Below are 26,827 nucleotides of genomic sequence, written 5' to 3' on the forward strand. Positions count from 1 at the left end.
CACTGTGCAGTCTTAGCTGCTCTTCACCCCATGGAGGTCCAGAAGCCTCGTAGTATATATATACGGTGTGTACAGCCACACCTGGGAAAGGCTGTTTAAAAGCCCCCACTACTCTCATGGCAATTGCTACTTAACAGAGATAGGAGTGTCAAAGCCTCTCAAAACAAATCTCATTACCTTTCATTGAGGGTACATCTGCGGTCAGTGGGATGCCCGCTGTAGAACCTCAAGTTCATTCTAAGCTCATCATACAGATAGTCGGCCATGCAGCGAGGGATGGCTTCCCAGATCACGATAACCACGACCATCACAGCCGTTGCGCAGTGGTGGCCGGGTCGCACCCGGGCCAAACAAAGAATCTTCTCTTCAGAACTAGATTGTCTAAGTATCTGGAAAGGAGAATGGAGTCATTCTACACAATACATTCGCAGGTCAGAGTGGTTTTCTACTGTGGGAAAATGACCTTTGTACCCTATAACGATTTGTCACATGTATGGATTTAATAAGATGCTGATTGGCCAGTGGCCAGGCAAAAAGTATAGGTGGGACAGCCAGAATAGGAGAATTCTGGGAAGGCGGATTAGTCAAGTCACCAGCCAGACATGAGAATGCCATATGGCTAACACAGACAAGAATTGTGGGTTAATAAGGCTGAGCTAACAAACAGTTTATAATTAGTGGAAACCTGTGTGTTTCTTTGGAACCGGCAGGACGGAAACTGTTAACAGTTTTTCCCACCCTTTTTGGTAAGAGCTTCATATAGCCTAGGAATCACCATTAAAAATTTCAAGTCTATAGTGTTTACCCGTGATTTATGTACATGTGGCTTGGTGCATGGGGGCGTTAAAAAAGTGTCAGTTACTTGTAGTCAAGGGAGTTCTTTCCTATTGCTGAGACAGAGCCCTCAGTCGTCACTGGGGCTGCCCTCAAATGCCTTGGTTGTCAGTTGTCAGACTGCTGAAGATCCAAGAAATGGAGCTGCCATGGCAGAGGAACACTCATCGGGATTTCATGCAGTCCCAAACTACATACAATTTCTACCATGTTAATAGAGCAATTAAATTACCTACGGAGAACACAACCTGCTATGTAAACAGTACACTTTTTGGCTGGGATATCGCTCCAACTGATGGAATGCTTGCCTGGCTTGCAGCCCCAAACACTACATATACCCAGCACAAAGTGAAGGGTGCCTGCAATCCCAGCATTCCTGGGGTGGGAGCAAGAGCCTAACTGTAGGTGGGTCAACTTTGTAGACCCTGTCTCAAACAAAAAACATTTATATTCTTTTCAATGAATGCTACCATTTAGCTGTGTTCATGAGGTGGGACTCACAGGGCCAGTTTTGCTCTGAACTCACAGCCAGCTAAAAAAGTGCTTTAATTGCAGCATCTGGAGACCTGGAGGCCAGTCTGTACTTCATAGTGATTGCAGGCATCCCAGCCCAGCAAGCACTAGACAGTGTGAGGCATAAAACTCACATGGTTAAAAAGAAAAATCGGCCAACGAACCTGTGCCACGAAAATGTACGCTAACACCATTGATAATATACACTAATGGTGGTTATGTATGACATGTGTATTTTAAGTATATATTAAATAACTTCTAACCGTGTGCACACGTGTGTGTGCATGCTTGTGCGTGCTCCTCAAGATAGGGCCAACATGAAGGTTCAACCTAAGTGACTTAGTTAATTCCTGAGAACCAACATAGTTATATGTGGCAGACACATTTAATCCAAGAACTCCTGGTCTACAGAATTCCTGACCAGCCAATCAGAAAAGCTATTCAAATATTTGGAGGCCTATCACAACCATAGAATGCTTTCTTGGCATGCAAAAGGTCCTCCAACGTACACCATTCCACCCCCACAAATACGAACATGAAACAAATTCCAACTTAAGGCTAAAATGAAAGATAGAAAACATTAAAACATGGAACTGAGCCTTCAGGGCCAGGAAAACTCTAGCATGAACTCAAGGTCAAAGGCCAGTTGCATGCATTTTCCCCTCTCCCCTTCTCTTAGGGGTGGGGATTGTATCTAGGGTGGAGAGGGACCTATCTCACAAAACCATTGACAGGATTATTCTAGGAATATCTTATACATTCATATAAAGATGGACATATTTGAGTTTGGGCTTTTTGCACAAATGGGTTCATTGAAAAATCAGCTCCTAGTATTTACATTCTGACAACAGTGCCCACGTTTCGATGCTTTGCCTGCATGTGTGTATCACATGCATGCATAATGCCTGACATGGGTGCTGGGAACTGGACATCAGTCACTGAGGCTTCTCTTCAGATGAAGATTCACTGTGTGTGGCGAACTGTTGGCTTCCATTTCAGGAAATGGAATATATATATATATATATATATATATATATATATATATATGTATAGCCAGCAATTACAGTGAAAATAAGGATGTGTCAACTTGTAAAATTTGGAAGTAAAAGCGCAATGTGACTTGAAAATGTTTCCACCAGGCTGGAGAGATGGCTCAGCGGTTAAGAGCACTGCCTAAGCCAGGCAGTGGTGGCACATGCCTTTAATCCCAGCACTCAGGAGGCAGAGGCAGGTGTATCTCTGTGAGTTCAAGGCCAGCCTGGTCTATAAGAGCTACTTCCAGATTAGGCTCCAAAGCCACAGAGAAACCCTGTCTCGAAAAATCAAAAGAGCACTGCCTGCTCTTCCAGAGGTCCTCCGTTCAATTCCCAGCAACCACATGGTGGCTCACAGCCATCTATAATGAGATCTGGTGCCCTCTTCTGGCGAGCAGACATATATGCAGGCAGAGCACTGTATACATAAAAATAAGAAAGAAAATGTTTCCAAGTCTTGTCTCTTCACCAATATTGTGCTGCTTCATAAGCACTTTCTGTCATTCATTTGCTATGCTGTGGGGGTACAGGAAATTCCACATTTCAGGGCTTACCGAGCAAACCTATTTTCTATGCACAAGGACCTGAGTTCAAATCCCCACCAAGCACTAAAAAGTTGGACATGATCACTTAGTATTCCTCTAACCAGTGGGGTGGAGAAAACAGGAAGCTTCTGGTTATTGTCTTGGAGAAGATGATAATCACAAGACCTCCATACCTAGTGAGATCCATAGTCCCCAGTACCAGAGATTTTCTCTGCACAGCCTACCTACAGACTGAGGGTTATAGCTATAGCCCAGTGAATCATGCTTGATGCATAAGTCCTAGCTCGATAAACATGAATGGGGTGGAGAGGGAGACTCAATAACATACCAAGTCTTGGATCCAATATTCAACCACAACTAAATACAAATAGGTATTTTAAAATTCTCTGTGCTTGGTGGTGATGGGTGCTTGCATCAGAACCTCAGGCATCTATATGAGTTTGGGGGAGCCTAATCCAATGATTAATAATTTTGTTGCTTCATTCCTTTGTTGATGGCCATTGGTTCTCCCTCCTTGACTTCTGATAGATGGTTACATACATGTCTTTGTGTAAAACTATTTGCTGAGAAGATGTTGAGTCACATAGGTTCAACCATTCCCATTCATAATGGATAAAGATGTTACAGTTTCTAAGAAAGTTCAAATTTAGTAAAGGCACTCATTAGTAAGAATCAAGGAGATGGGTAAGTCAGTGGATCCCTAGAACCCATGGGACTTTCCTCTGGAGTATACATGTGCATGCACACTAAGAAAATGAAATTAAATATGGCCATCAGAAAATTATTTTAAAAATTAAGACCACAGTAAAACCCATTTGTTCATAGTGGCCATGTTCATAACTATAGTGTCTGGGAGGCTAAGAAAGGAGGGTCACACATGTAGTCTGAGCTACAAACACACATGAAACAAAAACTTTATTCTTATGCCTATGGGTGTTTAGTCTGCATGTTTCTCTGCCACACACGAACACAGTAATGACAATTGTAGATTGTGTGGCTCTGGGAGTTGGACTTGGGTCCTCTGGAAGAACTCCCGGGAGCGCCAACGGCGACCAGGGGAAAAGCTGACACGTAGTTCTACTCCACAATCCCTCCCTCCTCAACCTTTCTCTTAGTCTCCTGTTTGGTTATTGCCATGCAGTGTTAGGTGGAATTTCTTGGTGCCCTTTGATGTGAATGACCACTAGGGACACCAGTTTCCTATTCTCCACTTTCGCCAAAACAAAACCTTATGTGAAAAATCCTATGTGAAAATCAATTCTCCCAGGAACCAAGAAAAGTATACTGGCGGTACTCACACACTTGGCGATTGGGCAGCCCTGCGAGCTCTTGCCTTCTTTCCCCGTGAACTCTATCTTCTCAATTCGTACCGCCTTGCCTTTATGGCCGTACCTGAGTACAGAACACAAGCGGAGGCGGGACTAATTAACGACAGTCTGTACTTAAAATCAGCGAAGATACAAATGCACATGAGTTCAAATGAAACCATCGTCAATTACACGGGCTAAGAGCCAGCTGCTGTGTGGCGGATTGTTACCCAGTTCTAACGAGAGCCTGACCTCAACACAAGCATCGGGAGGTTAGGGTTACAGCATTGGTGGTCATCTGACCTATTTCTACCATCGTACAGTAATAATAGGCTTTGTAGTGTGGGGGCATATCTCCAGGGCCCCGAGCTCCTGGAAGGACTTCATTCACCTCAGGGTCACTCCCCTGCACTGACCCAGGCTCGCGGGGAAGAAACACATCTCCTCACCTAGTCTCCATGAGCTCCCTGATAGCAGCAACACTTGGTCCTGCCCCCAGGTGTGTATAATATGGGCCTTTGTCTTTTTGTGTACCTCCATCTGTGGAAGGAATAAGATTATTAGACCCAGTTTTGCGCAAAAAAAAAAAAAAAAAAAAAGCACAGGGGCTTTTTCTTTTTGAAAGGATAAGACAACAGGTCCTGGCAGTGGACTTGCCCCTGTTGCCACCTTCTGGCTCCTAATTCTTCTAGGCGTCAAAGGAGAGAAGACCAAAAAATTTAAGGGGATTGTTTTTATTCTCTCATCTACCTTTTTTTTAATGATTAGCAATTATGAAGATGGGGGTGCTACTGAGATGACAGTGTGTTTAAGAACACGGCGTTCACTTAGAACAGCACCTCTCAACCTTCCCAATGCTGAGGCCTTTATAGTTCCTCATGTACATACTGCTCTGGTGAGAGATGCAAACCTGACAACAGCCAAAGGTCAGTCACTCGGCCAAGGCGTTGAGAATCACTGACTTAAAAAATCACGGCACTCAATGTCCATCAATGGGCTTTCGGGCCTGCCAAAGGGTCACCAGTAACCTGATAACCATGAACTCAGGAAACCTAGACAAGTCCAGAAATATTTTTTCCCTTTGCAGAGATACCCATAAAAGCGCTTCATGGCAAGTGGACTAGTTCAAACAGTCCTGATTCACACTATCACACTCTCTGATGCAATCCGATGCTTGCCTTGAACTTGCTAAGAAGCCAAAGATGATTCTCCCACCACTGCCTCCTAGATGGACAGTGACTAGCCAGGGTACAAGGTAAACTTTCATGTCTCATACATGAGACAATTTTTCAAAAAAGAATGATCAGTAATCGTGACACCAGCGGAGACTGATGTCTTACAAACAGAGTCATTTTGTTTCAGAGAAAGAAAAATCCATCTGTTCCAGCAATCACCTTGAATTGCAACATCCAGGAAGCAGAGACTTGTGTATCCTCCTAAGCTCGAGGAAAAGCCTTCTTTTTCCTTTTAATGTTTGTGAATTCTTTCCCTGTATGTATATATGCATGTGCGTGTACCATGTGTACGGCAAATTACTCCAGGAGGTCAGAAGAGGGCAGTGGGTTTCCTGGAAACAGTTGTGGATATGTGACCCACCGCATCTGTACTGGGGACTGAACCTGGGTTGAACAGATGTTGGTCTTAACATCTTAAGCATTTCTTCCAGCTCTTCCAGCTTTTAAAATCTTTTTGTCTGTGCACGTGACTGCAGCGCCCAGTAGAGGATGCACTTAGGACCTCCTGAAGGCGGAGTCACAGTGTGGGAACCACTGCCTGCCTGGCTGACTCATTTCTTTAGCCCTATTTGTTTTGTTGTGACAAGTTCCTATTAGACAACCCAGGCTTCTGTCTGGCAGGCAGTGCTCAGGAGGCAGAGGCTGGCAGATCTGACTTTGAGGCCAGCCTGGTCTATAGAACAGAGAGAAGCCCTGTCTCAAGCCTTCCACCCCCCCAAAAAAATTGCTTTCCTAGTAAAACCCATTTTCCTCAGCTCCAACTATTTTAGTGTGTGGAAGTCAGAACATCCATCATGGCTTCTGGGCACAGAACTCGGGGTCCAGGCTTGTGCAGGTGCTGAGACAACACGGGCAGAAGCTGTGGATATTTTAGGCTATCTACAACCCTACATGTTTTTACATTCTATGTATACACATTTCACAAAAAAGCTATCAAATTAAATACTTGCAGGTTTTATATATATATGTATATATATATATATATAAAATATTTCAACATTGAAATACATTCTTTGTCATGAAAATGAATGAACTACTTTAATCCTATTCTCCACCTAAAAAAGTTTACTTTTCCCAGTTGAAACTTCCTTTTCTCTAAGGAGAATAATAGAAAAACAGGAACAGAATTCCTTAGAGCATCTTAGCTGGACTACAAAGATGCCCCACCCAGAAGATGCATTAGAAAGCAAACATGCACACCAACGATCACGTACCATTACAGTCACAGGTTGGCTCTTCCGTCTCATTCACTTCAGGTAGCAGGAGTTTTGCAGGGTCTCTAAGGTATTTCTTGATGTGCTCTAAAAACTCCGTCTGGACACTGTGTGTGGCGGAGTCAGACGATGGTCCATGGCTTGGTGCTTGCGTTTCCGGCTTCGCATTCACACCTGCCATTCCGTTGGAACTCGACACGTTCCCTTTCCTGAGGATGGATGCTAGGTCTGGCAAGGGAGTCTCAGGAGAGGTACCAGGCAACGTCGGTGGTATCGGATGCACCAGGTTCTCTTGAGCGCCTAGTTGTAACTGTGTTTGAGCAGCACCAGGCATCATGTTAGCACACTGGTTAGATTGAGGGGAGGGCTGAAGCAGAGGGTGAGCTTTCTCACCAATATTCACTGAGGTCTGTACCTGAGAATTATCTCCCAGCTCTGCAAATGCCTGCCCGCTGGCTTCGGTCTTGATTTGGCATGTTGGTAGAGCATCTGGTGGCTCGACTTTAACATTCTCCTTTGCCAATTCAGATTGTCTTGTGAATTTTATCTGACGGAGAGGAAGAAACGTCATATTGGGTTGTAAGGGTATGCTATTCTGAGCTATTGGTTTTAATTTCTGGGAAAAGATAGAAGGGTTTCCAAACATGTCAGGAACACTGTGTGGACCGGACTGACCAAATCTTCGAAATTTGGATGATATCCAAATGTCATGCATATTACTATACTGAGTTGCAAGTTGCTCTTGCTTCTGATCATTTTCTGTAGAGCTAGGGAGTGGAGGTTCCTTTTTCCGCTTGTCTGTTTTGGGGGTCTGTTTTGCTTTCTTCTGGGTCTTATTCTTTGGCTTTGTTGCTGGTACACTAGGTTTGTTTTGTATACTCGATGCTGGTTTCTCTTGTGCCATGCCTTTCTCCTGACTAGGTTTCTGCTGTGTATTCTTTGCAGCAAGGCTCCCTGGTGTACTTCCAGCATTCTTGACATTTGGGTTTGTGTGATTGTAATTAATTGCGGATGCAAGCTGGGTTAATTGTGCTGCAACATCTTCTTCAATTTGACTGTGGGGCACATCCTGGCATGGTAGCTCATGCTGGAAATTCAACTTTTGGTTGCCATTTAGTGCCTGACTGAAGTCTTCTGGATTATGACTTTCTACTGGCAATGGATATGAATTCTTACAACTATCAAGGGTAGATTCATCTCCAGCTGTAAGTGAATTCGAATCTTCAAGTGTTTGGTTAGTAGCTAAACTATCCGGCAACTTGAACTCTGTGTTCTGGTGCTGAAGACACTTTATGTTTGTGTCTTGGAGGTCTTTTCTCACAGAATTAAGGATAGCCTTGCAATTGTCAAGCAGACTAGCTGTCCTCTGATCTGTTTCTTCACCCTTCTCTGGCTTTGATGGCGAAGAATTCTCGGATGGAGCTTCTGAAAGCTGCGTAAGGGCTTCAATGGCTACCACTTGTTCCAGGGTGAGTCTCCTGTCTTTCATTAGTGATAAAAGACTTGGCTGAACTGGAGAGTCATCTTTAGGCTCTTTACTAGGTACCTCCTCGGGGCTTTGGGGTTGACAGCCAGAGCTGTGTGTATTAGGATGATCCTTAGGGATGGTGGAGTCTGCAGCAGATTGGCAGTTCAAGCCAGGCTTCAGGAAGAGCAAAGTGTTGCTCAACCCCTCGAGATGATCGCAACTCCTATCGGAAGTGATGGAGTTCATGGCATCATTGCCGTTGGAGGGGCCAGGCAGCAATTTAGAGGAACTATTTCCCAGCACCTTGTTAATTTCTTCAAGATCCAACTTGTTGATTGGAAGGTTTGTGTCCGTAGGTAAACAGTATACATTTTTCATGCCGTTTCTTATGGCCTGAGGAAACATCGGGGAAGGCTGGCTTTGTTGCTTGTCATCTTCAGAGAGCTGGGGCTTTCCAAACTCAGTTAAATTTGTATCGAGGTCTCCCTTGACTTGACTCTCTGGGCTTGATTTCTTGTTTGGTGTCCAATTCTCCACCTCGATTCCTGTCATGCTTTCTGCATTCTTCCCTACATTTTCAAGGGTTTGTGAATTCAAATCTAATCTCTGCTCTTCCCCATGGCCACATTGACTGTCTTCCATGGACTCTGATTTGGGGCCATTTACTAGTCTGTTGTTATTGTCTCTCTGTAAAGTAAGCACAGAAGTTTCTCCCATTACCTGCTGAAATAAGACAACTACTTCACCCCTTGGTTCACAGACTCTTGCTATGCATCCAAGCAGGCTTGGTGTTAGTACAGAGACTACAGGTTAGGGCACTTAAAATGAACTTAGAGACGTGGCTTCAATAGCATGCGTTACATCCTAGTCTTCCTCCACACACCCATCCCTGTGCCATATAAACCACACAGTTCACTCCTGTAACCCCAGGGAGGCAGAGGCATGTAAACCTGTGTTTGGTCTATGACTTGTAGGCTGGCCAGGGCTATAGAGTGACTCAGCCAATCGAAAGTAATACGTCTGTTCAGATGTGTGTTTGAATTCAATACCTAGAATCACAAAGGATGGGCGGGGGCCATTTGTGATGCAAAGCTGAAATGCACAGCATATTGAATTTTTCCTGTAACCACATCACAGGCATGAACAATTTGTCAAAATCTGTTGAAAGATGGAACTGTCATCATATGCGTAAGTTTCTTTTTCCTCTCACCTACATTCTAATACACACACACACACACACACACACACAGTATGAAAGGAAAGAAATGAGTCATGGCTTCATGCAATATATCCTAGGGAGCAATTGCTTGGCATTTTCCCCCCAAACCCTCAGGCCCTGGATTACCTGCCCAGAATATTATCACCCTGGTATAGATGCTCATATCTGCTCTTCCAGGACCCGAGTTCAATTCCCACACCCACATCTCACAACAGCAAGCACTTTAAAAAAAAATTAAATAACCCAAGCATGCACTTTTATAAAACACCACCAGGGGCGGGCTCAGTGCTGATTTCATTGCTGATCTGGGTTTGGTTCCTAACATCCACACCTGGAAGCTTCCAACTGCCTATAACTCCAGTCCTGGGAGATCTGATGCCCTCTTCTGTGTGTATAACAAAGTCACACACACACACACACACACACACACACACACACACACACTCAACCACACTAGATATCCAGGGAGGTGTTGGTGCATACCCCCACACTTCAGGTGTTCAACAAGTCCAGTGCATCTACAAATCTACAAAGTCATTTTGAACCAAAACAGTGGGAAGCCTCGGGTCTGACCCACCTTTATTACTACTGCGTACCTGTGGTCTATCCTATTCCTTACTAATTAGATGACAAATTGCTGACATGCAGAAGAATGTCACATGCAAAAGCATTATTTGACAAGGTTTGAGGCCAGCTGAGATGATCATATATATTCCAACTATGAGCGCCACTGTGGCAGAGGAAGGCTATCTCTCTCTCACACTACGCCATCCTGGTACTCTGCTCCACCCCTCCCGTGCAGTCTAATGACAAATGTCTTTAGTTGATGGAAACACTGTGGTAGAGCAAAGAGACCTTGGGATTATTTCTTAGTTCCATCAAAAATTAACAGCACAGTCAGGTATGGTGTCCCAGGCCTTGAATATTAGTAATGGAGAGGCAGAAGCAGTTGCCTTTCTCAGAGGCCGGCCTTGTTCTAGACCCCTTGTCCACCAGCGATGAAGATCACTGATCTTGTTCCTACCTCAAGAGTTGGAACTTTCAGTGCAGACCACGGGCAGGGTAACTAATATCAGAGAAGATATATGATAGACACTTATGGCAAATTATCCGCCTTCTCTGGTTTCTTTCCAAAAAAAAGAAATCCTAAGGTCTAGTGCGGTGGTTCCTGCCTATAAATGCAATGGGGAGGCTGAGGACCGCTACATAGTGGATTTCAGGCCAATGAAACCCCATATAGGCCACACGTTTTCTCAAACAAATGCAACTGTCCTTCTTGGCCAACCCCAGGAGTCTGTACCAGGAGGAAGGCAACTCAAGACCTACCTAGGATACATAGTGACTGCTTACTTTAAGAAAAATTTAAGGATGGATTGTGTTGGAGGGGGGCAGGAGGAAGAAAGATGAGGGGGGGAGCAGTGGTTGGAATATAAAATTTTTAAAAATGATAAAATACAAAAAAAATTAAGCTGATGGAGGAAAAATCCCTTTATTGGAAGGGATTCCAAGGGAGAAACATGCAAAATCCTATTACTTATTTATAAGTTATAAACAGACTTCAGAATTTTAAAATAGCTAAGTAAATTCCAGAACATAAAGTCTTAAGGCAGACAGCTCTCATCTCTAATCCTGGCTTTCTTGAAGGTGAAGCAGGAGGCTGGTGCAATCAAGGTTGTGGGTGAAATCCCCTCCCTCTGGCTGTCCAGGAACTGGACCTTGAACGCAGAGAGACCTGCAGTCTAAAAGTGGCGCCAGATCTGAAGTCCTTTCTTTTAGCCTGATCCCAGCATGGTGGCATGCACCTGTAGCCAGGAACAGTTTGGAGACAGAGAGAAAGGCAGCCTCCAGTAAGAAAGAGACCACCAGGTCTATGGAGATTCCCAGGCCAACCAAACATCAAGAGTTCATCTCAAAAAGAGCTAAGTGCTGGGCAGTGATGGTGCAGGCCTATAATCCCAGCACTCATGAGGCAAAGGCAGGCAGATCTCTTGTGAGTTCGAGGCCAGCCTGATCTATAAGAGCTAGCTCCAGGACAGGCTCCAAAGCTACAGAGAAACCCTGTCTTGAAAAAACAAAAAAAGAGCTTAAGAGATTCAGAATGTTGAGGTCTGCCTGTTGTCTGTCCAGGAGTGTTACAGAAAACCCTGCCTCAAGAAATCCTAGCACACACTGGGTTAAGAATTAAAATGATGTAGCTGTGCTTAGAATGACCAAAGGCAAAATCTGCCAGGTCCCCCTTAGGCTGCCCAGCAACTGAAACTCATTCATTGCTGCTGGGGGAAAGTCGTAATAGTGCCATGACTCAGCAACTCCACTACCATTTATCCAGGAAAATGAGAGCACTCGCTCCATCCCTCCCCACATAAATCCTTGAATAAAAATCTTCACAATGGGTTTCTTCATAGTAGGGAAAGAGACAATTCAAATGTCAGAGAACGTAATGGACAAACACAACATAGTATACTTAACAATGCAACACTACTCAGGATCAAAGTAACATAGTGAATGGCAGAAACAGTCAGGGCCCCACTTCAATGAGAAAAAGACGCCAAGAAGTATTTTTTAAAATATGACACCCAGGGCTGGAAAGAGGGCTGACAGCTGTCTGTAACTACAGTCCAGGGACATCACCTTTAGACCCCTAAAGGCATCAGGCCGCACATATGGCACACACAGACTGAAGGTAACAGCCAGGCATGCCAGCACATGTTTTTAGTCTCAGCCCTCTGAAGGCAGAGGCAGGCAGCTCTGAGTTTGAGACCAGCCAGGTCTAACAACGCCCCTCCCTCACCCCCACAAACACACACCAGAAGGTAAATGACATAAAATGCAATTTAAAAACCTGATTTAGATGTTAGGTGTGGTGGTGAACACCTGTATTCCCCTCAGAATTCAGAAGGCTTTGGATCCCCTGGAACTGGAATTAAAGGTGGTTGTGAGCCGGCTGACATTACATGTACCGAGAATGCAGCAGGAAGTGCTCTTAACCACATCTGTCTAGTCCCCCGTGTGGTTTCTTTTTGAAACCATATACCTTTTGCCATATACCTCAAGCTGTTCGATTTTCCTTCGGTCCCATCCTTCCAACTGGTGAGAGCAGCTTAAGAAAAAGAAACACTGAGCCTGCCTATAATGTCGGCAACCGGGAGGCGAGGTAAAGAAGTCCACCTAGGTGACCTGAGACCCTACCTCAAAACCAAGAACACTGACTGGTACATCAGGTATCCTGGCTAATACCTATAATCTCACTACCTGAGAGGCGAAGGTCACGATGACTGCCAAGTTTGAGGGACAGCCTAGGCTGTGTGGGCTAGAGAGAACATGTTGAAACATCAAAAACACTACTAATTTACTGGTCCACTTAAATAATTATATAGAAAGAGCAGAGACATTAATACTGATGGAGTGCTTTGGAGTAAAAAGCCATTTGGAGGTGATAGGTGACTGCACATTTTATTTACAACCTGGTGTTAACTATATGTAATAATGTTCAAGAAAAAAGAATATATCCAGCTATAATTTGACAATTAAAATTCAAATAGAAATGAATGCATACATACAGATGCATGAAACAGATAAATCTTTTTGAAAATTGCCATACTCTGTTGAGTTCAAGGCCAACCTGTTCTACAGAGTTCCAGGACAGGCTCAAAAAAAAAAAAAAATCTAGAATTACAAGATGCAACCACACACATGTTCCTTTAGCCTGGCGTGTAATCCCTGAATGAGGGAAGGCAGGATGGTCATAAATTCAAGTACCAACTTGAGATCCGTTCTTTCAGAGGCTGAGAAAGGAGAATCAGAAATTCCAGGCCCCAGGACCAGAGTGGATTTCATGAAGACACACAAAGGAACCAAAGAAAAAAAAAGGACCTTTTCCTCTAGATCCAAGAACCAAAGACACAAACTCTTAGCAAAGAAAACACAATGCCCAGCTGTGGGGTCATGGGCCTGAGATATTTAGTTGTATGTTTTAATCTCTCCCAGCAGTCAGAGGCAGAGGTCAGTCTAGCCTACATAGTGAGTTCCAGAAGAGCCAGAGCCAAATAGTGAGACCCTGCATATATTTGACTACACTGAGTGCCATTATCTGAGGAAGCTTTCCTTTTCCTGTAGAACCCAAGGCCTTGCCAGTGAGTGCTATCTCTGGGCTAATTAGCCAGCCAACCCCATAGCAAACCAATGTGCTTCTCTGAGGGGTCCTAAGGTGTTTCCTTTGTCTACCTGAGGAAGGCTTGAAACACTTACTTTGTTATCTTGACCAGAGGCAAATCTTTCCCTCAGAGCTGCCTCCAAGGTCTGGAGAAGTCAGGCTGAGGGGTTTGAAATCCCATTTTCCAAGGTGGGAGGGCGAGTGAGATAAGGAAGCTGAGAGCAAGCAGCCTTTGCGAGGCAGATAAAGGGAGAATGTCTAGGTGGCCAATGTGCTTACCCAGCTGAAGCTTCACTGCTTCCCTTACAGTCATCTGGAAATTAACTGAAGCCGCAAGCTGCGTGGGTGACTCATGCCTGCTAATTCCAGGTTTAGAGGCTATAGCAGGAGAGGTGTGAGCAGATGGAGGTCAGCATGGCCTCTGACCCCGGCTCGTGCCTCCAAACACAGGCAGATCTCTGGTTCTGAGTTTCTGTCCCAAACAGATAACGTGAAGGTACAAACCTAGAGCCTTGAGTCCAGATGTCATTCTACCACTGAGCTACTCTTAAAAACAGAGTTTTGCCATTTTTATGCCTTATGCCCCCCCCCCCCCCCTGTTATGGCTGTTGGAACTTCCTTACAGCTCAGAAAGACCTTACCCACAGGCAGGAATAACATGACATCAAAGAGCAAAATAAATCTAGTGCGATGGTTTAGTGGATCAAGGTTCTTGATGGTACTAAACATCCGGCTTATGTTTAGTCCCTGGGCCCTACATAATAGAGGACTCATGTAACCCTTAGCATCCACGTGAACACAAATCCAGTCTAGGAGAAAGCAGGCACAAGAGTTGCTGGGATTGAGGAGAGAAATACTGGAATGTCCCAGAGAGCAAGGATGTCCTTTATCACCTGATAACAATGAAAATAATTTCACTGAGCTAGACTGTAGTGGCACACTCCTTTAATCCCAACCCTTGGGAGGTGGAGGCAGCCAGGTCCACAGAGTGAGTTCCAGGACAGCCAGGATTATTACAGAGAAACCCTGTCTAGAAAAACCAAAAGACAACAATTCCATCACTGAAGAGCATTCCAAGCTGTGTGTCCTAAGAAAACTGTCCTAAGAGACAACATGGATGCTTCAGAAAATGATACCTACAAGGTGGCACACAGCCAGTCCTCACAAATAAATATAATTTTAAAAAGTTTAAATATAATAGATATTACAATTTGAAAATGAACTGAAGCCAATAAAGTAAGTGCTTAACAAATATTTAATGAAATTATGTCTCACAGTTGAATTATTATGAGAAATATGTGGGGTATGCTAAGGAAGGTGACCTCAGGTATCACGAATTTATCAGAACAAATGCAGCGGCTGGGAGATGGCTGGGATTCTAAGGTGCTTGTTGTGCAAGCACGTCTGAAACAATAGCTCCGGAGACATGTGGCTTGGAGACAGCCTGACTCTTCGAGCTCACTGGCTGGCCAGCCTAGCCAATCTGGAAGCTGCTCCAGGTTCAATGCCACAAAAAGTGGAGGGGGGAATGGGGAGGGATAAGGCACTGAACTGACTTCTGGGCTATACATACACACACACACACACACACACACACACACACACACACACACACTTTTGTGAACCAGAAAGAAATGACAGCTCTTTTGTTGTTCTGGAAGAGTCTGAATGAAGATTTCCTGCAGCTCATTTGCACTTGCCTTGTATCTACTCCAAATCTTCAAGATTCCTAGAAATCACAGGATGAACAGAGTGGTATAGAACCTGGCTAGCCATATTCTCAGGTTGCCAGGCTGGTCTCCACCTCAAGGCAATCAATCATTTGTTCCTAGCTTCTCCAATGCTGGGGTACAGGTGCAAGCCAACACACAGTTGGACCTGCATCAGGTTAGAAATGTTCACATCACAGTGATGAGCAAATGGTTACACGTGGGCTGCCTTAGTGAGAATTTACCCCTGAAATTGGTCTGCTCATTTCTAGGCAAAATGGTTTGCTGCAGTATGTAAACCAGATGTCCCACGTGTACCTGTGAGTAAATCTTCCTGCATAGCAAAGCCTTTGTCTGTGCCAAGCTGACCACACTAAACTCTCTCTCTCTCTCTCTCTCTCTCTCCCACACACACACACACACACACACACACACCCCTTCTGTGTAAGTATTCTCTCCTTGCCTTGCACAGTGTGTGTGTGTGTGTGTGTGTGTGTGTGTGTGTGTGTCTCATAGGGTCTCATGGAATCTAGACCAACCTAGACCTGGGCTAAACCTGCTGTTTCTGCCTTCTGCCTCCACCTTCTGAGTGGTGGATGTAAGTGCTAGCATCGCAGGTTGTGAGGTACTGGGAATGCAGTAAGTATTCTTGAGACTGAATTACATCCCTAGGCAACTCTAAGGTCACTAAGGTCTCCACTATGTACAGCAGGCTGGCTAATTGTTACTGCTTTTTTTTTTTTTTTTTTTTTTTTTTTTTTAAGCAGGATTTCTATTCAAGAGTCCTGGTTGTCCTATCACTAACTCGATAGACGAGGTTGGCCTTACTCAGTGATCTGCGAGCTTCTACCCACTGAATGCTAGGATTAGAGGACCAAGTCAACAACCATCATCCTGTACCTCCCGTACCTCCAAAGCCCCCTTTCCCAACACCCTTTACTCTGCCACCTTTATGTCTTTTGAAAATATAAATAATGAGCCAGGGCAGTGGTGGCACACACCTTTAATCCCAGAACTCTAAAGGCAGGTGGATCTCTGGGATTTCGAGGTCAGCCTGGTCTACAAGAGCTAGTCCAAGGGCAGCTAGGACCATTACAGAGAGACCCTGCAGAGATGGGCTGCAGAGATGTCTCAGTGCTTATGAACACTGGGTTCAATTCCAGCACCTATTGGAATTTATAACTGACTGTAACTCTAGTAACAGAGGATCCACAGACATACACACAGGCAAAACAAACAGAAAATTAAAATTAAAAAAGAGCCTCACCAAAAAAAAAAAAAAAAAAAAAAAAAAAAAAAAAAAAAAAAAAACGGGGTGGTGGCACACGCCTTTAATCCCAGCACTCGGGAGGCAGAGGCAGGCGGATCTCTGTGAGTTCGAGACCAGCCTGGTCTACAAGAGCTAGCTCCAGGACAGGCTCTAAAAAGCTGCAGAGAAACCCTGTCTCGAAAAACCAAAAAAAAAAAAAAAAAAGAGCCTCACGATGGTGGCACACACCTTTAATCCCAGTACTTAGGTGGCCGAGACAAGAGGATCTTTGTGTAGCTCCAGGCCTTTCTGGTCTACAGAGTTAGTTCCAGGACAGCCAAGGCTACACAAAAGAACCCCTATCTGGAAAAACACACACAAAAAAATTGTATGTGAAATCCTTCGCTATTCTAATTTATACTAGATTAAAAGGTATCAAAATATATAAAGCATTTCAAAATGAAAAGGTAGAGTCTATGTAATATCCCTAGAATACATGGTAACATCGACAAGTGAAGGGAATAGTGTCTCACGCTTACAACTAAATGTTCTGATAGCCACCCGCATCCTGTGTCAACAAAAACATAAAAAGCACCAAGCCTTACTTTTCTTCCCTTCCAAATAGTGAGCACAACTTATAACTCACTTGCTTATGCTTTTGGCTTGCCCTTCCTTGTTAGCCTTTCGTCTCCAAGATGTAGCAGGAAACACATTGGACTGTGTGTGTGTGTGTGTGTGTGTGTGTGTGTGTACACTACAAACACACCATTATGGCCCCATTCTTTTGTATATACTCAGAAAGAAACCTTTATGGAACATTCAAACGAGGCAATATTCTGAAAATTGTGCCGTGAAACCATGCTTTCATGGATGCGTGAATACATGATACATGCTCGTGTGATACAGGCCCAGTGTCCTCTCCATCCCATACCCCACTCATGTCTCTCCTTTATCAGCATCATCAAGGAAGGTTGATACAAGATCACTTTAGAAGCTGCTTCTGCAGACAGTTTCCTGGTTTTAATATCCACTGACATTTCAAACAATGGGAGTACTTCAATAATATTTTATAACCAGATACTAGGAAAGTGTCCCCAGGTGACGAAGGAAGAGGATCCACTTGGTTTGGGATGGCTTTAGGTGAGTATGCTAGCATAGGCTTGACTTCAGCCAAACTTACTGATGTTACTACTTCCATAATCCTGGTTTTGGTCCAAAAGCAAAAAAAAAATGTTACATAGCCAGTCACTGGTGGTGCAGACCTTTAATCGCAGCATTCAGGAGGCAGAGTCAGGCCATCCAATCTATGTAATGAGGCCTTGTCTCAAACGAAAAAAAAAAAAAGAAATAGAAAAAAAATATGGAAAAAAAAATCAAGAAAATCAGTCATTTGCCCCATCCATTATGGCGGGTGACCTAGCCATATGAAGGACTAACGGTTCAGAGTAAACCCCAGGGAAATGTGCCTTTGGCATAATGCCACCTGAGAGGTGGCCAATGCCATCAGTCCCATCACTGAGCCCCTGAATAGGGGTCAGTCAAATAGAACCTGAGATACACTACCCCTAAAATCCTGCATCTCATGCCAAAGAACACATGAGTTGAGGCTGTTTCCTATAGATGCAACAAATGGATTTTATTTCCATCTATGTGCATACATATACACATGAGAGGACACTAAAAAAGTGAATAAGATTAAAATTCACTGTACAAAACATTAAAATAAAAATTTAAAAATGTCCTAACACTCAGGAAGCAGAGGCAGGAAGATCCTGGTCTACATATGCCACTGGTTATTGGGTCACTAGGGCTGAGAAAGTCCTCCAGATAGAACAGAAAATCCAAAGGAAAAAAAAACCAACATTAAGCACATTCAGGTTAGCCAGAAATATTGGCTCATGTTGGACACTCTAGCATTCAGAAGTCTGAGACAAGATCTGGGGTTTGAGGTGAGTGTGGGCGTGGGCAACATAGCCATTTCCATGCCGCCTGTGCTACGTGAGAGCCTAGCTTAAAGCAAAAAAATAAAGTATACAAAACAGTAAAAATAGGAAAAGGACTGAAGCGATAGGTCAGCCATTCAGGACACTTAGTTCCACATATGCCCAGTGACTTAGAACCACCTGTCACTCGGTGCTTGGAGATCTGATGCCCTCTTCTGGATTCCATAGTTACCTTCATTCATTTGCGCAGAACAAAAACAAATACATTTTCAGCCCTGTGCTGACAGTGCACACCTTTAGTCCCAGCACTTGGGAGGCAGGGGCAGGCAGATCTGAAGCCAACCTGGTCTGAGATAAGTCCCCACAACCCCAAATAAAATAATTTTCATTCGAGTTTTTTAAATTAAGCAGTATTTATGGTAATCCTCTACTATTCAGACACCAACTGTGGATGGCTAGTAAGCAAGAATTCCGTCCTCCCTGAGCCAGAAGGAATTGGGCCATTCAGTCAGGCCTCAACGTACTTCTGACAGGTAACAGGTGACAGACATGCACAGAATAACAAAACATAGGATTAAATGACACACAGGCAAGGATGGAACTCTGGGGCCAGAATGAGCTCTGCACATGGTGTGTTCCTTGTGCACACACACCCACCATTTATGAGTCATTTATGTACACCGACACGAAACTTGCTTCTTTGTGGTTTTTAGAAAAAGGTCTGTCAGGAGACATAGGCAGGCGGATCTGAGTTTGAGGCCAGCCTGTGCTAAAGTTCCAGGAAAGGTAGGGAAACCCTCTGTATGAAAAACAAATCAAGTAATCCAGGCTAGCCTAAAACTCACTAGCCAGGTGAGGCTGGACCTTCTGTTTTCACCTCCAAAGGGCTAGGAATACAGGTGCACCACCACAACCTCACATCATTCAACAGAGGGGTTTAAAGCCAGTGATAGTCTGGTCTATAGCTGGGAGGTAGGTTGTGGGTGGACAGATCATAAGAGGATGGTTTAATTTTAATGTACCTACAAACATTCCCTACTTGCTACGTCCGGGCCCCATGCCACGAGTTTTCACAGATCCTGCCGGTTAGTTTGCTGACTCTGTGGTCAATTTCTAGTAAGCATGTCTTGATGACTGATATTCATGCCCTTTCTGTGTGCACACAGGAAACAGAAACCTCAAGGTGGTCAAAGAAACCAGTGAGCAAGGCAATGACTGGCTCTCAGTGCCAGCATTTCTAATTGATACAACAGGGCAGCCAGTGAGATCAGAATCTGCCCCAGTTCAGCATGCTGGAGCCCTAAAACTTTGCAGACACAAAGCTATGATTACTTAAGTCCCTTTACATTAAACATACAATTCTAGAGATCAGTGGTCTTACTGCTTAATATTTCCTCTACATTTAAAAGGCTTGCTAGCATTAATGGTATTGCTATATTGTACAGAATGCTTAAACCTGTACTGTAAGCAGTTTGCTAGGCTGAGGCTTACTCTAGCCTTGAACTTTTAGTGAGACCATAGGCTTTTAAATTAACTCTTCCGAAGACCATAATAACAAAGACCATAATAACAAAGCTGCAGATTCTGATCTAATGTCCAAATCAGGTTACAGCTGAACTCTCAGCATGCAATCTGCACCAGCATGCAATCTATACAACAACTGATTCCTTCCGATCTGTGACAGCTGAAACTAAGGATGACTTACAGAACACTAAATATTGAGCATTTAGAGTTTAGCTGAAGTTCAACTAAAGGCTAAGAACATTTCCCTTCCCCCACTGAGGAAAAAAAAATTATCAGATTTTACCATAGTATTTTCTGGGTGTTTTTTTTTTTTTTTTAAAAATTGTCAGAATGAATCATAGCTGTCAACTTCTCTACCATGGAGCTAAAGTCCACTGGGTACAATGACAGATGCAGGTGGCACACAGGGAGCTAGAGAAGGAATTACTCAACACTTTGCATATAAACTTCCCTTCGTGTAAGATGTGTTAGAAAGCTGAAAATAAAGGATGCTAATGTGGACATAGGGGGAAGGGAGGAGAGACTTGAGTGAAAAATCCATGCATCCACTGTACTGCAAATTCACCCTCAGGTGACAGGAAAATACTAATGAAATGGAAAAAGATAATATCATTTAATCAACAGCTGATTACCTTTAAAACTTTGGGCTTCTTTTCCCTCTGGGGCCTCTTGTTTTCTTTTGTAACCTAAAATTTAAAAAAAGTAAAATTGAAATATGAGCCTCCATTAAAATGATATATATATTCTATATATATATATATATGTATATATATATATATCAGTTCCCACCCTTCCACCCCAAAATTTTGCTGCTTCTCTGTAAAAACTACTTATATCTCAATTTTTAATACCACCAACATATTTGTCAGTCAGTTCCTGAAGAGCTCATGTAAAAATGTACTTTAAAAGTCAATGGAAAGAAAAACAATCAACAACCTTGCATAAATAAAGATGGAGGGAAATGCCCCCTTTCCCCCTAAAAGTCTTTCTTAATTAGACTCTGCATTCTTCACGGCGAAGCCCACGAGGTAGCCATCTTGCCTGCTTCTGCAGAGGAAGCCTCCACAGAGAGCAGTTCTGCAAACTGCTTTTGGTATCATTATCATGGTGTTTAAAGGCAGCCCTGGCCTGCCAGCACTGTAGACGTGCTGGGCATGCCTTTTGCAAAAACAGCCCCACAAAGAGTGCAGCCAATGGCAAGGCAGAGCTTAGAGACTCCAAAGTGATCTTCGCAGCCTAGCACTATCCCAGACAAAGGATCTCTGTGAGGCTGGGCTCTCACCACAGGACACAGGCAGCCACAAGCTGCGACATGGAGTTCTCTACAGAGGATCCGGTCGCCGCCACCGAAATCACAGGAGGCTTCTGCAAGAGACAATGTTCGCAAATCCCCCAGGTCGCTACCATCGGATCGATGGCGGAGTCTCCCTGAGCAGGAACCTCTGGGTGGCACCAGGGCAGGTTGGCGCAGGGAGGGGCGCGCTGCTCTGTACCACCCGGCAGGAGATAGCCCTGAGCCTAAGGGGGCATCGGAGCTCACAGCAATCCGGGAAGGTATTGTGCATTTTGACTTTATAAGGCAAGACTAAATATTGGCGATATTGAAGGAAGGGAGGTTACGTGAGGACAGCACAGGCTCAGCTGTAGTGGGGCTGCCTGTCTCATTCCTGGGAACCACACCTCGGTGCGGCCGGCAGTGTAGCCGGAGCTTGGCCCAGATAACGATTTGATTTCTTTCAATAAATGTCCAACGAAACAGTTGGACTAAAAAAAAAAAATAGCAATCAGGCACTCAGAAGAGAAACAGGACGGGATGCATAGGAGAGGAGTGTGGCGTTTTTTAAAATACACTTGCCACTCTCGGTGACTAGAGATGGAAGGCTGTGTGTAAACTGGTGACCTTCAGTGCCAAGAAATCCGCAGCAGACTGCAACCCGAACCTTTGGGGGAAAGGGGTGTTTCTGGCTCCTCTCCACCCATGCATGCAACCAAGCCTGCCTGCACACCACCTTTTAATAGTCAAACCACCCAGGGGTGAACATGCCACCTCAGCCCTCTGCAACCAACCGACTGACAGACACACACACCTGGACTTCACCCATGCTCGGTGGGTGGTAGCCATTGGGAGCTGGCACCACATGACACCTGCCAGACACCAGAAAAGGCAGGATCAAGAAGAAGAGCAGTCTCTCCAGCTAGCTCCCTTGCACTTCTGCAAACAGCCGCAAAGTCTCTAGTGGCAGAGGACCAGAGTCAAGCTGGGCTGGTCCCAAGGTCATTGCCAAAAAGCTGCACAGTGACAGATCCCAGTCCCATCCCAGCCACCTTGACAGCTGCACAGATCTTGGGAAGCAAGCCCACGCTCCTGCCTCCTGGGGCCAAAGTTTCTGCAGTGCATTTGCAGGATTGGCAGGACGGTTTTCCTGCCTGCGAGGCCAAAAATGGTTTTCCACTTGCAGTTGGATTCAGAACAGATTCCCACAACCAGAAACTCGGAATTGAGTGCGGGCCGGAAGGCCTGCGTTCCCTCCTCACCCTCCCTTCCGAGGCTCGGAGGCTGCCACGAAAGCACACTTTCCTTGTACAGCATGCATTGATTTCCCATTTATTTAGTTATTTATTAGTACTGTGGCTTGAATCCAGGGACTCATGCATGCTAAGGAAATGTTCTAATGATCTAGATACTCCCCTGTTCCCAGATTTCCCACTCTACACCATTCCCATGCCCAGTCACCCAGAAAGTTTTCTCAGATTTGGAGAAAAAGCTAGACAAGGTGACATTACTTTTGACTGTTCTGGAGGCTGAGGCAGAAACTTTCACACCTTCAAGTAAATAGTCATACCTGCAATTGAAGCACCCAGGGGAAACTGAGGTAGGAGCACTACATTGAATTCAAGGTCAGCCTGGGATGTAGCAAATACCAGGCCAGCCATAGCTTTATACAAGATTGTCCCAAAAACAGGTGGTGGTGGTACATGCCTTATATCCCAGCACTCAAGAGGCAGAGAGATCTCTAAGTTTGAGGCCAGCCAGGTCTACAAAGCTACAGAGAAACCCTGTCTCAAAAAACCAAAACCTCAAAGAAAGCTATCCCAGTACTTGTTCTGAAAAATTAGTTAATGAACACAAAGTTCATCTGAGCCAAATAAGTAGGTCATGCAGGTGCCCAGGGCTACACGAACATGAAGTCCGCCCCCAGTACCACTGGGGTAGAATGAGGGTGCAGGTTGTCTATCCCCACAGCAGTCTGTTCCAGTGCCAGCCCCTTGAAGATCTGCGGCTCAGTTCTGCGGTTCAGAGCTGAGTTTAATAGGTTAAATCAGCAATCAGCATTCAAAGGTTCAGTAAAGGTTCAGGGGAAAGAGACGTGGCTCAGTGTTTAGGGAGTACATGTTCTTTATGGGGTATCGGTTCAGTTCCCAGTACCCATGCCAGGTGGCTTGCGATCTAACTCCAACTCTGTGCTCACCTGTACACACAGGCAGGCATGCACATATGCAGTCAAAAATTGTTTAACCCTGAAAGCCCTTCCAGGATGAGGAGATGGCTCCATGGCCATCTTGCTACCAAGCCAGATGGCACGAATTTATCTTGACTTCCACATGAATTCCATGGCACATTCATCCCCAAATCAAGTGGATCCTATAGAATCTGTAGGTGGAAGCCCCAAGTGTGGTGGTGCACCCTTATGATTCCAGGACTTGGGGAGGTAAAGGCAGTGGGGATCAGGAGTGCAAGGCTGCTCTCCAGAAGAAAAAGGAAAACCTAGAAGCTTTATCAATAAAACTTGCTGTTCCCGTGGAAGTCAGGCTTGGGTCACTGAGAAGGCTCAGTGTGGAGGGTCACATACCACCTAGCCCATAGACCTGAGTTACCTAGCACCTAGGATCCACCTGCACCACTTCCACAAGTTGTTCTGACCTTCGCAAGCATCGTGAGCATGTCCACGTGTGACCACACACACAAAGCAATAGATCAGGACTACAGTTCAGTTCGTCAATGGGATTGCTTTTGTCCATTCAGTGGTTCTAGGAAAACCTTGGTAGTCTTCTCTACAGTCTAGCCACTGCCCCAGCCTCCTTTTATGGGATTCACACAGCCCCCCCCCCCCCCCCCCCCCCCGCCACAAACTCAACTGAAGGACACTGAAACCAGACTGCCACCTGGCAGATCTCTGTCGGTGAATTTTTTGATGTGTGTGATCCAGGTAAAGAATTGCAGATTTAGCAGGCAGTGGTGGCCCAGGCCTTTAATAATGTTGAGCCTATTTATATTGGAACCCCCACCCCAACTCTTACCCCAGGTTTAGAAATAAACAATAGCAGCTGGAGAGAAGGCTTGCTGCTCTTGGCCCTGAGTTTGGTTCCCTGTATCTACTCCAGACTGCTCAATCACTGTTGCTCAGCTCCAGGAGATCTGGCCTCCCCTCCTTTTCTGGCCTCCAGGCACCCAAACACATGTGGTCTACACACAGTAATATATATTGAAATAAAATAAAAGCACTCATGAACCTGAAGCTAGTTGTCAGTCAGGGCTACTCAGCTGAACTCCGGAAGGAGTTCTGGACATCCGGAAGGGTGATGTTTAGCATTTTGCATTTTCCCTCTAGCGATAGCTTTCAGGCGTCAGGAGCTGAAGGGTTAGCCCCAGCTCGAAAACCAGGGCTATTTTGCCACAGGTCACCTTGAAAGATAATTGGTAGAGCACTGGGGTCAGGGATCAGGGGTCAAGGAGAACTCCAGCAGTACTGAGCCCATCCTGATCCCATCGTGGATAATACAGTCATATACACTCCACTGGTGCCATTATTGAGTGTTCCTGCCTTGCAGCCAGTATAATTATGCCATTGGAGAATTATGACTGTCCAGAATGTATAAAACCAAGTACAAGTGAGCAATAATGAGAAATTAAAAGGCAGGACTGGAGAGATGGCTCAGTGTTTAAGAACACTGGCTGCTCTAACAGGACCCTAGTTCAAGTTTCCAGTCACATGGTAACTCACAACTGTCTGTAACTCCTGTTCTAGGAGATCTCACACCCTCACCTAGACATGCATGTGGGCTAAACACCATTGTACATAAAATACAAATAAAAACAAAAACCTGGGGGCTGGAGAGATGGCTCAGTGGTTAAGAGCGCTGCCTGCTCTTCCAAAGGTCCTGAGTTCAATTCCCAGCAACCACATGGTGGCTCACAACCATCTGTAATGGGGTCTGGTGCCCTCTTCTGGCCTGCAGGCATACACACAGACAGAATATTGTATACATAATAAATAAGTAAATATTTAAGGAAAAAAACCTGTTGAGGTGCTGGGGTGGTGGCGCATGCCTTTTATAAAACTCCAGCACTGGGGAGGCAGAGGCAGGTGGATCTCTGCAAGTTAGAGGCCACCCTGGTCTACAGAGCAAGTTCCATGACAGCCAAGACTACAACACTGAGAAACCCTGTCCAAAATAAAAGGTGGGGGGGATGACAAACTGCTGAGTTCTGGTGATGAAGAACGTCCATTTAGTCTGCTCAAGGCTCCAGAGTGAACCCTGAGCATCACCCCATCCCATATAGGATTTTTAAAGAAAGCAAGTGGCTGTAATCTTGGCACTGGGGTGGCAGACATTAAGAGGATCCCTTGGACTTGATGGACAGCCATTCTAAGGAATAGCAAGGAAGACACATCTAAAAAGGAATTTAGAATTCCAACACATCTCCTTCCCCCAACCAGGCTGTGGCTGGGTTCTGCCCCTCCGGCCCTCAAATTCTGCTTATCTCCAGGCTCAAAGAGATGAACAGACCTCCCACACCACATCCTGATTCCACATCAATTACAGCCTCAGGCAAGTCATCTGTCCTCTTGGAGCCCCCACAATTACTTCAATAGCTGGAGGCAGAACGTCTGGCAGGACAGTTTATGTGTCAAGAGTTAATGCAACATTGGAAAGACCCAACACTCAATGCACAAACTAACCCGTTTCAAGACATCGATGTTGCCTGGCTGGACAGCGTATCCCAGAAGATGAAAGCAAGTTGCCTATCAGGCAAGGATACAGTGAGACCCTTTCAAAATGAACAAAATAATAATACAAAAAGATCAAACGAAGATACCAATGTTACTATATACATACAGTTCCATACTGTGATCACGGAATTCAACCAATCTGTAATGGTACCCAATATCTATATGGGACCTCTTCTGTGTTCATGTTCCGTGTCTGTCTCTTGTCCATCTGTCTATCTCTTCCTCCCCCCAGGCACACTTTCTTTTGAAGGCCAGTGGTAGCCCTTAATCCCAGCACTTGGGAAGCACTGAGTTCAAGGCCAGTCTGGTCTACAAAGTAAATTCCAGGATAGCCAGAGTGGTTACACAGAGAAACCGTCTTGAAAAATTCTCATTTTGTAAATAAGACTAAGAAATTAAAACCGTCCTTGTCTATCCTGTGAACCCTCCATAAAGCTCTTCTGTAAAGTATCTAGCTGTATTTAGTATGTTAGTACTTGTTGGTTTCAGGTCTTTCCTCCCTGGAAAAGTGCCAGGCATACTTTCCCCACTACCAAGTGAGCTGCAGGTGTAGCAGATGGCAGGGTGCTTGTTTAACTCTGCCACACACCCCTAGGTTCCAGCTGCAGCAACACATTTTGGTACACACCTGTAATCCCAATATTACAGAGAGGGTAAGAGATGGGAGGATGCGAAGTTTGTGGACCTCAGCTACATGGCAAGTTTGAGGCCAATCTGGGCTCTTTGAGAGCCTGTCTTGAACCTGCATCTGACCCAAAGTGACCTCATCATGTGGTTTGCCCCCCTCTCTCATTCCTATTCCAGGTTAGAGAGCCGCAAGCCAAAATCTAATTAAAAGTTGTACTGTTAAGCTAGTAATGAAGACA

General features: G+C 44.8%; 1 protein-coding gene across 1 annotated transcript in view; it reads right to left on the reverse strand.

The window, feature by feature from the left end:
• Tet1 (tet methylcytosine dioxygenase 1) overlaps positions 1 to 26,827 on the reverse strand; it is a 42,381-nt gene that overhangs the window by 10,020 nt on the left and 5,534 nt on the right. The window contains exons 4-8 of the mRNA XM_038343994.1: positions 20,580 to 20,633; positions 6,683 to 8,837; positions 4,683 to 4,773; positions 4,225 to 4,318; positions 178 to 389 (exon numbers count right to left, since the gene is read on the reverse strand). Coding sequence (XP_038199922.1) covers positions 178 to 389; positions 4,225 to 4,318; positions 4,683 to 4,773; positions 6,683 to 8,837; positions 20,580 to 20,633 — 2,606 coding nt within the window. The remainder of the gene's footprint in view (positions 1 to 177; positions 390 to 4,224; positions 4,319 to 4,682; positions 4,774 to 6,682; positions 8,838 to 20,579; positions 20,634 to 26,827) is intronic.

Source organism: Arvicola amphibius, chromosome 9 (genome assembly GCF_903992535.2).
Source record: "Arvicola amphibius chromosome 9, mArvAmp1.2, whole genome shotgun sequence".
Lineage (NCBI taxonomy): Eukaryota > Metazoa > Chordata > Mammalia > Rodentia > Cricetidae > Arvicola > Arvicola amphibius.